General features: G+C 45.3%; 2 protein-coding genes across 2 annotated transcripts in view; both read left to right on the forward strand.

The window, feature by feature from the left end:
• Positions 1 to 13,085, forward strand: part of LOC311228197 (uncharacterized protein) — a 465,049-nt gene that overhangs the window by 60,961 nt on the left and 391,003 nt on the right. The window lies entirely within an intron of this gene.
• LOC311229222 (uncharacterized protein) overlaps positions 1 to 13,085 on the forward strand; it is a gene marked incomplete at its 5' end in the record, with an annotated part of 35,933 nt that overhangs the window by 13,835 nt on the left and 9,013 nt on the right. The window contains 5 exons of the mRNA XM_084315295.1: positions 10,313 to 10,486; positions 10,801 to 10,974; positions 12,079 to 12,252; positions 12,404 to 12,577; positions 12,673 to 12,719. Of these exons, the coding sequence (XP_084171421.1) occupies positions 10,313 to 10,486; positions 10,801 to 10,974; positions 12,079 to 12,252; positions 12,404 to 12,577; positions 12,673 to 12,719 (743 nt within the window). The remainder of the gene's footprint in view (positions 1 to 10,312; positions 10,487 to 10,800; positions 10,975 to 12,078; positions 12,253 to 12,403; positions 12,578 to 12,672; positions 12,720 to 13,085) is intronic.

Consider the following 13,085-nt stretch of genomic DNA (forward strand, 5'->3'; position numbering starts at 1 on the left):
TACCCGCCACTGGCCGGTGAGTCAAAAAGTTAATTTCGCTCCCTGCTGGCACCATCCCGCCAGGACCTTGACCTCTTCCAGGTAGGCCCTCTCGTCGTTGGCAGAGATCAGGCCCACCACCACTGTGTCGTCAGCAAATTTGATGATTGTATTGCTACTCCGCTGAGCCACACAGTCGTGTGTGTACAGGGAGTAGAGGAGGGGACTCAGAACACAGCCCTGGGGGGCCCCTATATTGAGGGTGATGGATGAGGAGGTGCAGTTGCCTGCTCTCACCACCTGGGGTCTGCCAGTCAGGAAGTCCAAGACCCACTGGCAGAGGTCATAGTTCAAGCCCAGGTCCCTGAGCTTGGCTATGAGTATGGAGGGGACTATGGTATTGAATGCCGAGCTGTAGTCGATGAATAGCATTCTCACATAGTTCCCCTGCCTCTTGTCCAGGTGTGATGCTGCTGTGTGCAGCACATGGGCTATGGCGTCCTCCGTGGACCTGTTGGGGCGGTATGCAAATTGCAGGGGGTCCATGTTGATGGGGAGGGAGGAGCAGATGTAGCCCTTTACTAGCTTCTCAAAGCACTTCATGGCTATGGAGGTGAGAGAGGTTGTTGTTGCTGTTGTTGCTGTTGTGGTTGCTGTTGCTGCTGCTGTTGTTGTTGTTGTTGTTGTTGTTGTTGTTGTTGTTGTGGTTGCTGCTGTTGCTGCTGTTGTTGTTGTTGCTGTTGTGGTTGCTGCTGTTGCTGCTGTTGTTGTTGTTGCTGTTGTTGCTGTTGTGGTTGCTGTTGTTGCTGTTGTGGTTGCTGTTGTTGCTGCTGCTGCTGTTGTTGCTGTTGTTGTTGTTGCTGCTGCTGTTGTTGTTGTTGTTGCTGCTGTGGTTGTTGTTGTGGTGTGTGCGCCCATTCATACTGGTCCAAGAGCTGTCTTTGCACAGGGGTTTTTGGAACAGCATTTATGGATGCATATTCTACCGGTGATTGCAATATCGGTAGTCCTTCTGAGGTGTCTAGAGCATGTGCTCTGTCAACATAATCATTCATACCATCCCTAGGTTGCATCTTGTACACATATCCGTCCTCTTGAGAGGGTGGCTGGTTAATTTGAGATGGATACCTCATGGTTCTAGTCCTAGATGAGTTGGTTTGTGATGTCTCATAATCATCCAGTATCTTGAGTTTGGCCGTTGATACAGCCATGTCTGTGTCAAAGTCAAGTTTATCCTTCTCAGCCTTTAATTTAGCCCTGGCTTTAGCCTCCTGCAGACTTAATTCAGCCTTTAATTCAGCTTGTCTTTTAGCCTCCTGCAGACTTAATTCAGCTTGTCTTTTAGCCTCCTGCAGACTTAATTCAGCTTGTCTTTTAGCCTTGTTTAGATTTAATTCAGCCTCTAATTCAGCTTCCTTTAGGCTTAGAGATTGTCTGGCTGAAAGTGCAGCGGCTTTTGCTTGAATGATGGCCCTCTCAGTGTCAGCCCTTCGACGGGAGGCAGTTAACCTGGATGAATGGCTTCCACCTGATGATTTTGATGATTTTGATGGGGCCCTGGAAATGCTATCCTCTGGGCCTATTGTAGCCTGAAGGTCCGTTTCCAGCTTATCTTGAGTCTCTACTGGAGACTCTTGGATCACAGACTCAATTGGACTTTGGGCTGGAGTTTGCCTTTTCTTATACCCCTCCATCAACCATTCTTCAATATCGTTAACCCATGTATTAAAATCATCTATTTTTGGTTTATACCTTTGTGTTTCATCATCATCATCATCATCCTGTAAATACAACTGTACAGACTCATTTGCGATCTTAAAAGCACTCAGTGTCTTATTGAACAATGCCATGTCCGTTTTTACTCCTTGTTCATCCTTTGATATCATCATCACTTTAATCTCATTTTGCTTGCGGGTGCATGCTGCAAGCCTGGCTTTACATGATGCTATTAATTGTTTCAGTTAAATTTCCTCGACCGTCAAATCCATGTTATCCGTTTCAGTGGCTGACATCTTGTTTATATTTATCCGCCAATTCTTAAGACAGCTTTATAATTATTTTATATTCCACAGCGCCGTATGCGCGCGCCACGTACGTAGTAGTCTCTATTTCATTCATAAATTCTACTTACGCACGTTCCATTTGCTGTCCTCGGGAGGGAGGGTCCTCCACTCGCTGTGATGCCGTCGTTGATCGACTCCTTCGTTTTGATCACAGCGTTCTCCAAACACAACCAGTTTCCTTGTTCTGGTCCTCTCTCTCAACAATGCTGGATCGTTGTCAGTCCTCTTGCGAGTCCTCCCGTCAGTTGTCACTCATTGACGCGCGCCTCAGCTTGGGTCGCTATCAATAATCTGCGCGAGTCCTCTTTCACTTTATTGAAGCTCGCCTCTCCTTGGGTGGCCTCAATAAAAGCACATTTTCTGACTTAATGCTTATTGAAGTGCGCCTCTAGCCTGGACTCATTTCAATAACGCATAGTCAGACGCACATTTTCTGACTTAATGTAGTGGCCTCTGCCAGGGTCCGCTTCCAGTGGCAGTCGGGGAGTGATTCTGTACGCGCTCCATCCAAATAATCACCTCCACACCTTGAGTTCCGTTATCAGATATCGACGTGGCTATCCGATTTATTTCGAAAATGTATGGGTTACATGGGAGAGGTGATCAAAGCGATCCTATTTCCTATAATGGTTCAGAGCCTATCTAAAATGTTCTAAATTATCCTAAAGCGCCCTAAAGCGGTCAGAAAATTATATGCTTTCCCCGTTGGCTACCAACCCACAGCTGATCCCTATCACCCATTTAATGATCGCCGCGCCGTGGGTCGACCCACCTGACAGGTGCAGGTGATCCGCCCACAGTACAACAGAGTCCACAGTTACACAGATAATCATAACATTCCCATAAATCATATCCTTCTATTGGAAATAATAATAACAATAATGATAATAATAATACTAATAATAATAATAATAATAATAATAATAATAATCTATAACAAAAAACTCATTCGGCCTTTACACCTAGTGTATAGTGAATACAGCAGGGGGCTCAGGACACAGCCCTGGGGGGACCCGATACTCAGGGTGATGGTGTTGGAGGTCTGACCCCCCACCCTGACCGCCTGGGGCCTTTCACTCAGAAAATCCAGTATCCAGGCGCTCAGAGCGGAGCTCAGACCCAGCTCGATCAGCTTGTCCACCAGTCTGATGGGGACTGTTGCGGCAGTAGACTGTCATAGACAGGTAGTGCCGAGGGGCTGAGTAGAGGAGTTCAAACAATTGATGTGCATCGTGAAATAACTCCGTTCCACGTCCAGGAAATACTTTTGAGGCTTTTATTCTTTCGCTTCATGAGACAAACAAAATACACTTATTTACATACACTAACAGGGGAGGAAATTAGGCCACTTTACTCGCCAAATGCGAGTATTTTTTACGTTTGGCGAGTGATTCATGAAGACCACTCGCCAGTCTGGCGAGTTGACAGTGCCACGAGAGCACTGCACAAGACCTGCGGACATATATAATGTTTAATAAAAGTTCCCGCAGTACTGGCCAACCCGCGGACATATATAATGTTTAATAAAAGTTCCCGCAGTACTGGCCAACCCGCGGACATATATAATGTTTAATAAAAGTTCCCGCAGTACTGGCCAACCCGCGGACATATATAATGTTTAAGAAAAGTTCCTGCAGTACTGGCCAACCCGCGGAAATATAGAATGTTGAATAAAAGTCCCGTGGTACTGGCCATCAGTCAAGGAAGCACTCGCAAACAGATAACGTTAAACACAGAAGATGGAAAACAGACAGACTGAGCAACGGGGAACTGCATCCAACCCTAGTACAACTCTCGAGTCCAAGGCAAGGACACATTTAAATTACAGAGGTGTATGTTAGTCTATTGCGCACCGGACTACGACGTAAGGTTAGACATTTTATTTCATGCTCAAAAGCCCCTGGCTTGCACATCGCAGTCACGAAAGGGGCTAGCTCAACCAGTGCACAACAGCAGACCAACCCAACTGACGTTACCACAACACTTGACGGTACTTCACAGCACTGTCGTAAGGCCACCGTGCCGTCTTAAAGGCACAGTGAACACTCGGATGCATACACAACATTGACGTGGCTTGACAACCGAGGTTCAAAGTTAACTTGATTGACTGATTGAAAACTTTATTAACAGATTGCAGAATGGGTACAATACAGTACGGCTCAATACACACAATTGTTAAGGGGATGCAGACCAGAGAAAGACTTTCGTCTTGTTTACATCAGGGTCCCCCATTTTCAATTCATCATAACATATGACATACACGACATACAGATAGACAGTACTGCTACATCTATACATTTCACATCTATCTATCTATACACTTCACAACATACTTCGATTTTTTTCTTTCACTGCCCAACCCAGTCCAACCCAGCATCTTTCACTGCCCAGTTCAGCCCAACCCAGTCCAGAATAGATCCCTCTTTCATGTTAATATGTGTTATGCTAATATTGTGAAGAGTAGAGACTGTTATTAATGTTTTATGCTAATAAATATTTTAAAGAGTAGAGACACGGTGTGATTATTACTATGATTGAAAATCAATTTAGACGAAGACCTACAAAGAAGTAATTATCACAATTAGCGATTTTTTTTGGCTGGTAAAAAATCAGTTTGTCTGGTAAAAAAAATCAGATACTCGCCAGTTGGCTGGTAAGCCAAAAAGTTAGTTTCCTCCCCTGTACACTAATATACTGGTACTGATGCGTTCTTGCGCTCTTGCGGTCAAAAGAAAATATGCGCTTCTAACTCTCACCCCTCTCCGTGAACTGTCAACAACATGAAAAGGTGAATGAAACTACATAATGCAATGCATGCATGCATTTATTTTGAGCTTATGGACCTTATTGTATTCTTGTTTTTTATTGACTTACTGTGTTACTGTTTTTTTTCTTCTTGACTTGTTTAAAGAAGACGTGTCTCTGTTAAGCACTTTGACCTGCACTCCGTGTGTGAAAGGTGCTATATAAATGAAGATTATTATTATTATAAGAACACTCCCATTAGCGCACGCCCACCACCTAAAGTGACAGTACAACTAATAATGCAACATAAATATAATACTGAATGAGAATACTCAGACCTCCATTACGGCGCCTACAGGGACTATGGTGTTGAACGCTGAGCTATAGTCAATGAACAACAGTCTCACATAGCCCCCCTTCTGTCTAGGTGAGAGAGGGTGCTGTGCAGTACTTGGCCGCATGACCGCATCGTCAGTGGACCTGTTTGGCCTGTATGCAAATTGCATAGGGTCCATATCGCTGGGGAGGGAGGCACAAATGTAATCCTTGACCAGCCTCTCAAAACATTTCATGGCCACAGAGGTGAGTGCCACCGGTCTGTAGTCAATAAGACCTGTTGGGGAGGATTTCTTTGGTACCGGGATTATAGTAGACAGTGACACCTTGAAACAGGCAGGGACCACAGATTCCGCCAGGGATAGATTAAATATGGTGGTGAACACTGGGGCTAGCTGGTTAGCACAGGACTTAAGTATACGTCCTGTTATCCCATCTGGGCCAGCTGCCTTTCTGGTGTTCACCCGCATAAATGCTCTTCTCACACTGTGTTCCGTCAATGAGAGTGCCCCCGCCCCCCCGCGGATGCCCCCCCCTCCACGACGGCCGGCGCGTCAGTGGCGTCGTTAGCCGGTGAGCTAGCGTCGCTACTGTCTGCACCAAACCGAGCTTAAAAGGAGTTGAGCTGGTCTGCGATATAGAGGCATCGACACTCCCCATTGAGGGGGCACTGACTTTGTAGCGTCCGTAGCCCTCGCCATAAGCCTCTTGTGTCATTCTGTGCCATTTGTGCCTCCATCTCGTCAGCGTATGACCTCTTAGCAAGCTTTACAACCTTGAGCAGAGTATAGACTGTAGCCTTATACTACTCCATGTTTCCTGACTCTCTGCCCAGGTTGTAAGCAGTGGTGCGAGTTTTCAGAGCCGCTCGGATAGTACTGTCAACCCACGGTTTCTGGTTTGGGAAAACCCGCACCTTCTTCGTGGGGACAATATTATCAGCTAGTGTTGCTATAAAGCTAACAACAGCATCCGCGAACTTGCATGACGCCGCTGGAGCTAGACTGAAACATACCCCAGTCGACGTCATCAAGTGCGTCCTGTAGCGCTGCCTCTGATTCGTCGGACCACATCTTTACCTCACGTGACACGACAGCGTCACGTGATCTCTGCCTGTAAGCAGGAATGAGCAAGATGGAGTCGTGATTAGGGATGGGTATCGTTAGGATTTTATCGATACTACTACTCTTATCGATACTGCTTAACGGTTCGGTACTTTATCGATACTCTTATCGGTTCTTTTTGATTCTTTTTTTTGCAAGAAAAAAAGACAATTAATTAAGAACAGAATCGACATTGCTTTATTATTTATACAACTTAATACTTTATAAATAAGTATTATAAATAAATATAATTTCTTCAGCAACAGCAGCAGCAATGTTCTTTTATATAACTTTATAAATCAATATAATAAATGAATATAATTTCTTCAGCAACAGCAGCAACAATGTTTTACTTTTAAATGTGTCTGACTCTGAATTATAGACTTTTTATAATAAACAACAAATGCAAAAGGCTAACAGAAGTTCAAACAAACAAGATTAAAGAACCTAGAAAATGATCCTAACAGTTCTTATGCAGAAAGATCAACATATCTGCCTTCTCCGGCAGGAGTCGGGATCTCTCCTGACTTATAGTGTCCCCGGCTGTAGAAAAGACCCTCTCACTGGGGGTGGAGGAGGCTTGGACACAGAGGTAGGTGGTTGCAAGCTGTGTCAGCAGGGGCAGAGTACCTCTCTTTTCCCACCACCACATAGCAGGGGCTTCTGACATGGGGATGGAAGGCAGGCCTTTGTAGAGTTGGAGTTCGTGATCAACTCGCTCACTGACAGACAAGGTGTTCTGCTGCATGGTGGTCCTGAGCTCCATGTCTTCATCAGCAAACAGCTCCTCCAAGGCATTCCTTGGTTTGTAGAGTGGGGTGGCTGTCTCCTCCTCTCCTTCTTCTGACTCCTGTTGCTGCTGGTCTGTGTGGCCCTGCTCCTCTGTGTGGCCCTCCTCCTCTGCTACAGCTGCCTCCCTCAACCGGCCCCAGGTGGCATCACTATCCATCTTTCCTTTGAACCTGGGGTCCATCGATGTCGCCTCGAGTAGGAAGGCCTGGATTGTCTTGTCCTTGTAACGTCCAGACAGATCCCCCCAAATCTTCTCTTTAATGCTTGACACAAACAGGGTGTCTTCCTCCTGCACTGTGAAATGGGCTTCAAGTTTCCTGAGGATCGGGAGGATTTGGCCACAGGTGGGAGTTTGTTCACTGGAGACGCACAGGGTGGATGTATACATCACACGCATGAGTTGTACAAACTCCTCAGCCTTCTGGAAATCCTGATCTTTCAGCCGGCCCAGTTTGTCCTTTTCCATCTGTTTCCTGAGTCGTGGGTCCATGGTTGCAGCTTGGATTGCTGGGTACTGCTCCATGAATCTTTCTACCATAAGAAAGAGAGAATTCCACCTTGTTTTGACGTCAAGGATCATTGTGTGCTGGGGAAGGTCTGAAACAAACACAATTTTCATCACAGCACACACTTGAATATATAATTAAATTAATAAAAATTTGATTGGGAATAAAAAAATATATATGCTTGAATTTGAAATGGTTTCTTACCTAGGAGCTGCTGCTTTTCTTTCAGGACTGTTTTAGCCATGGATGACCTCTTTATCCAGACAACCACTGCCCTGATTCCTCCTGCCCACCTGTCAATGGCACTGATTTGATATATCTTCTGCGCTGCTATATTCAGTGTGTGAGCAAAGCATCCGATTTTCAGGACATGGAGTTTCTTTATGGCAACATCCATGTTAGCAGCATTGTCGACGGTCACTGCTACAATCTTGCTGCCAACCTCTATGCCAAACTCTTCAAGAATATCTGTGATCTCCTCTGCCACTACATCCCCTGTTTGTGCCCGGTAAACAGCTTTGGTTTTAAGCACCTTTTGTTTCACACTGCCTTGGCTTGTGTAATGTGCTGTAACCGTGAGGTAGTGGTCCTGAGTTAAGCTGGTCCACCCATCTGATGTAAAGGCTAACTTTGGCACATCTTTAAGCTCTGTGATAACATTGGCTTTTTCAACATTATACCAGGCAGGAATCAGTGTGTTACTGAGGGCATTCCTGCAGGGAGGGGTATATTTGCAGTTGAGAGCATTGGTCATCTCCCTACAGTAAAGATTAGAAATGATTGAATTATTGTAAATTTGTGTAGAGTGGTGGGAATAGCTGCTTCAATAATAACTTATATTATAACAACAACAACAAACAAGTTCGACAACTATGTATACAAAAAAAACGATATACACTGAATGATTAGTTGTTACCTAAAGCCCTTGGACTCCACTGTAGAGAAGGGGTGCAGGCCTTTGACAACAAACTTTGTCACAGCCCTGTGACACTCGTTCACCCTATCCTCTGTCATCCTTCCTCTAGCTGCTAGGGTGAAAGGACTTTGGGTGGTGGAGGTAGAGGGAGGAGGATGTGTGGTGGCCCTGGGCTCACTGGCCTGGGACACATTGGTGGCTGACGCCTCAGCTTGACGATCTATAAAAAGTTTTTAGATTGTAGTATTTGTAGCTAAACAATTATTTTGTTTATTAGACTATTTGTAATAATTCGTTATTAGCCTAGGAAACTCCGTATCTTGGCTTACCGGCTGCAGTGGACGTGGATGCAGATGGACCACTGCGCGCAAGACAGTCGAATACGGCGCATTTCTGCACGCTAATATGTTGCACTTGTGGCAACGCGCATTGTCGGCATTGACCCTTGTAAAGTATATCCATACTTTAGAACGCTTCGCTCTATCCGCCATGATCACGACTCAGTGCATGCAGAGCTGCTGTCTGTGTGCATCGCACTTCAGCACGGGGCGTCGGGGACAGCGCTTTCGCTTTCATTAAGGAGTACCCGTATGTAGGACCCGTATGTCTATGTGTAGCACTAGCGAGCGAGCGACTCGCGAGGAGTGTGTGTAATAATAATTGACTCGCTGGCTGCGGCTCGCTTCTCGTGCAGAGACAGAGAGAGGATCGTTCGCAACTTTTAAATAATAATAATAATAATAATAATTTCTCTAGAGTATCGATAGCAGTACCGAGGACGTCGGAGCTTATAAATACTCCGGTATATTCTAATATAGTACCGGTTCCCGTTTAGAACCGGGGTCCGGGGGGCATCCCTAGTCGTGATCCGATGTGCTTGTGGCTCCCGCTAATGGCGGAGCCGGTATTGCCTTGTACCCGGCTCTGAACGGGGTGTAGCGATGATCCAGCGTATTTCCTCCCCTGGTGGAGCAAGCGATGTGCTGAAAAAAGGTTGGCATCACTTTCATCGCCTGATTTAAATCGCCGGCTACTATCATGGCTGCGTCCGGATGTTTGATCTGGTGGATGTTGAGATGCCCCTGTAGCTCCGCCAGGGCCCTGGCGGTATTCTCTTGTGGAGGGATGTACACCGGCGTCATGATAATGGCGGTGAATTCTCGGGGGAGATGAAACGGTCGACATTGAATGGACAGATGTTCCAGGTCCGGGGAGCATGAACTGGAGAGTATCTTAATCTCCTTTGGGCTTACCCAGCCGCTGTTTGTGAGGAGACAGACACCCCCTCCAGAGCTCTTACCGGAGGCTACTGTACGATCCGCTCGGAAGACGGAGAAGGAGTCCGAAGGAGAGACGCGGTGATCCGGAGTCGCTGGTTTCAGCCATGTCTCCGTGAAGCACATGATGTTACAGTCTCTCACCTCTCGCTGGAATCGAACCCTCGCCCGAAGATCGTCCATCTTATTTTCCAGTGAACGTACATTTGCCAGTAAAATGGATGGAATCGCCGGTCGGTAAGCAGAACTTTTTAGCCTAATTCTGATTCCGCTCCTCCTTCCCCTGTGTTTCTTCCTTGTCCCACCGCCGCCTTTGTCCCCTTATTGCCTTTGTCCCGCCTGATCTCCGATGGCCAATCTTGGCATAAAGTGTCGCTAAACTCCTCTTTCAGTCCGGAGTTTAGGTCCATAAGTGACTGGCGGTCGTATGACGTCCCCGCCAGTGTAGTTTTCATAACAAAGGTATTAAAAATAAACATAACTAAAAGTATGCACAATCTTCGCAGAGCAAAACCGACGGCGACTGACCTGGGTCGCGCCATCTCAGTATTTGTAGCCATATTATATTCTCTACTGTTCTATTAATCTTCTTCAGGTTGAAACAAAACAGCCTCACAGTGAAATGCTGTAAGGCGTTATCATCAGTTCTCAGCTCCAAGTCCTCTAGCCTGAGAGCGCTGGACCTGAGTAACAACGACCTGCAGGATCCAGGAGTGAAGCTGCTCTCTGCTGGACTGGGGAGTCCACACTGTAGACTGCAGACTCTCAGGTCAGTGTTCCTGGACCAGTTCAACAGACAACCATTTAAAAACATATTTAAAAAAAAAAAACATCAGATGAATAATGTACATTTGATGTGTTGGTTAAATACTAGTAGCTGTGTGGTTTTCACTTTATGTGTATGTGTGCTTGCATGTGTGTGTATATATATATGTGTGTAATATATATATATAAATGTGTGTGTGTAATATATATATATAAATGTGTGTAATATATATATATAAATGTGTGTGTGTAATATATATATATATATATATATATATATATATATATAAAAATATGTGTGTGTATATCTGTGTGTAGGCTGTCAGGCTGTCTGGTCACAGAGGAAGGCTGTGCTTCTCTGGTCTCAGCTCTGAGCTCCAACCCCTCCCACCTGAGAGAGCTGGATCTGAGCTACAATCACACAGGAGACTCTGGAGTGAAGCTGCTCTCTGCTGGTCTGGAGGATCTACACTGGAGACTGGAGACTCTCAGGTAGGATGTGGTACTTTAGGGGTTAATGGATGGTCAAAGACTAATATATCTCTATGGGTACATTTTCTAAACACATTCAGCGCCAGATGTCTCTGTGGGCCGTATGGCTGTGTATGCCAGCGCTTTAATGAATGGGGCTACATGCCGGTGTTTGCAGGGCTAAAACTATATTAAATATCATAGCTATGGATATAAAACGATTGCCCATTTGACATTGAGTATCTATTGTTCAATTTGTGAAAAATAAATATCTTTTTCATCCATACATTACCGTTTTATACCGTGGTGAATATGAGTATAGTTTGAGTAATTCTGTGTAATCCCAGGAAACGCTGCTAAGCAGCGTTTAGTGCATTTCACTAGAAACCGTGCCATTCCTCGCCTGGATCAACAATCAGTCTGAAATCAACGCTATATTATCGGTATTATGTTTCATCATGCATGCATGAAAGGGTGGGGGGGGTTCTATGCTTCGATCGTCACCAACGGCATACGTTGTGGAGTAACGTTACAGGACACACGGATCACAACGAAGGCATGCTCGGATCAACGCAAGATTGATAACATATAGCACTTACCTTGACTAGGATGTACTGCAAAAAGAATATTCCAATTATCTGATCGCCATTCCAAGTATTGATGTCGATCGTGTTGCCAACATAATCCACCAAATAACATGAATCGGCGGTGCTTGATTCTCCCCAATCCATGTGTTATAAACGTTACTACTGTCCGACTAGGAAAACCCGGACCGGACTTTTTAGATCGACGTACAGGCTGAGCCAGAGAGATTCCAAGGATGTGCAATACCGGCCGAAAGGCGTTAGGCGGCGGTATTGGACGCTTGCGATCTCAGACCCATTCCCAATGATAACATCAGGCTGGAGGGATGGATTATGAATGGAAATAGCGAATAAAAGAAATAACGACCAAAACCCGACTTTTCTCGGGTTTGGCGCTCAAGCGATGGCGAGTTAACCCGACTTATCTCGGGTCTGGCGTCCAATGTGTTAATACATTGTATTATCTTAATGCTTTTTATTATGTATTAAGAAATAATATATCACTTTTCAATATGATTAATTGTATCTATTGCATATCCAGACTTGGTGACTGTAACCTCTCGGAGAAATGCTGTGAAGCTCTGGCCTCAGTTCTCGGCTCCAAGTCCTCCAGCCTGAGAGAGCTGGACCTGAGTAACAACGACCTGCAGGATCCAGGAGTGAAGCTGCTCTCTGCTGGACTGGGGAGTCCACACTGTAGACTGCAGACTCTCAGGTTAGTGTTCCTGGACCAGTTCAACAGACAACCATTTAAAAAAGAAATATGTACATTTGGTGTGTGTGTGTGTGTGTACATATATATATATGTACATTTGGTGTGTTGGTTAAATATTATTACCTGTGTATCTGAACGTGTGTGTGTGTAGGCTGTCAGGCTGTTTGGTCACAGAGGAAGGCTGTGCTTCTCTGGTCTCAGCTCTGAGCTCCAACCCCTCCCACCTGAGAGAGCTGGATCTGAGCTACAATCACCCAGGAGACTCAGGAGTGAAGCTGCTCTCTGCTGGTCTGGAGGATCCACACTGGAGACTGGAGACTCTCGGGTAGGATGTGGTACTTTAGGGGTTAATGGATGGTTGTGTGTGTGTGTGTGTGTGTGTGTGTGTCTCAAGGTCTCTTGTGTCTACCTCTCCTACAGTGTTGACCATGGTGGAGAGTGTTGGTTGAAACCAGGGATCAGGAAATGTAAGTTGAGCTTGTTGTTCTGCACATTTACAGACTGAGATTCCCTTCAGGATATGGAGGCATTTCATTAATAACAGAAGAGCTCAGCTGATCAATTATACAATAAATAGAACAGGTTTATTCAGTTGATGAAGTTAAAGCTGCATTAACTGTTGTAACTGAGGGGTACAATTCCCTGACTGTATTGATAAGTATGGTATCATTAAACCACTACCGCTTTATGTACTTTAACTACTGGCCACACAGTACATGATATAGATATGATTTGAATGCACTTGTAAGGCAAATGAGTATTCGTAGGCAAATCAACATTGAATGTCCAATCTCTGGTTACGCAGGAAGCAAGTGTACAACCTGGTTCTTTAG

Source organism: Notolepis coatsorum, assembly GCF_963971535.1.
Source record: "Notolepis coatsorum genome assembly, chromosome: 5".
Taxonomy (NCBI): domain Eukaryota; kingdom Metazoa; phylum Chordata; class Actinopteri; order Aulopiformes; family Paralepididae; genus Notolepis; species Notolepis coatsorum.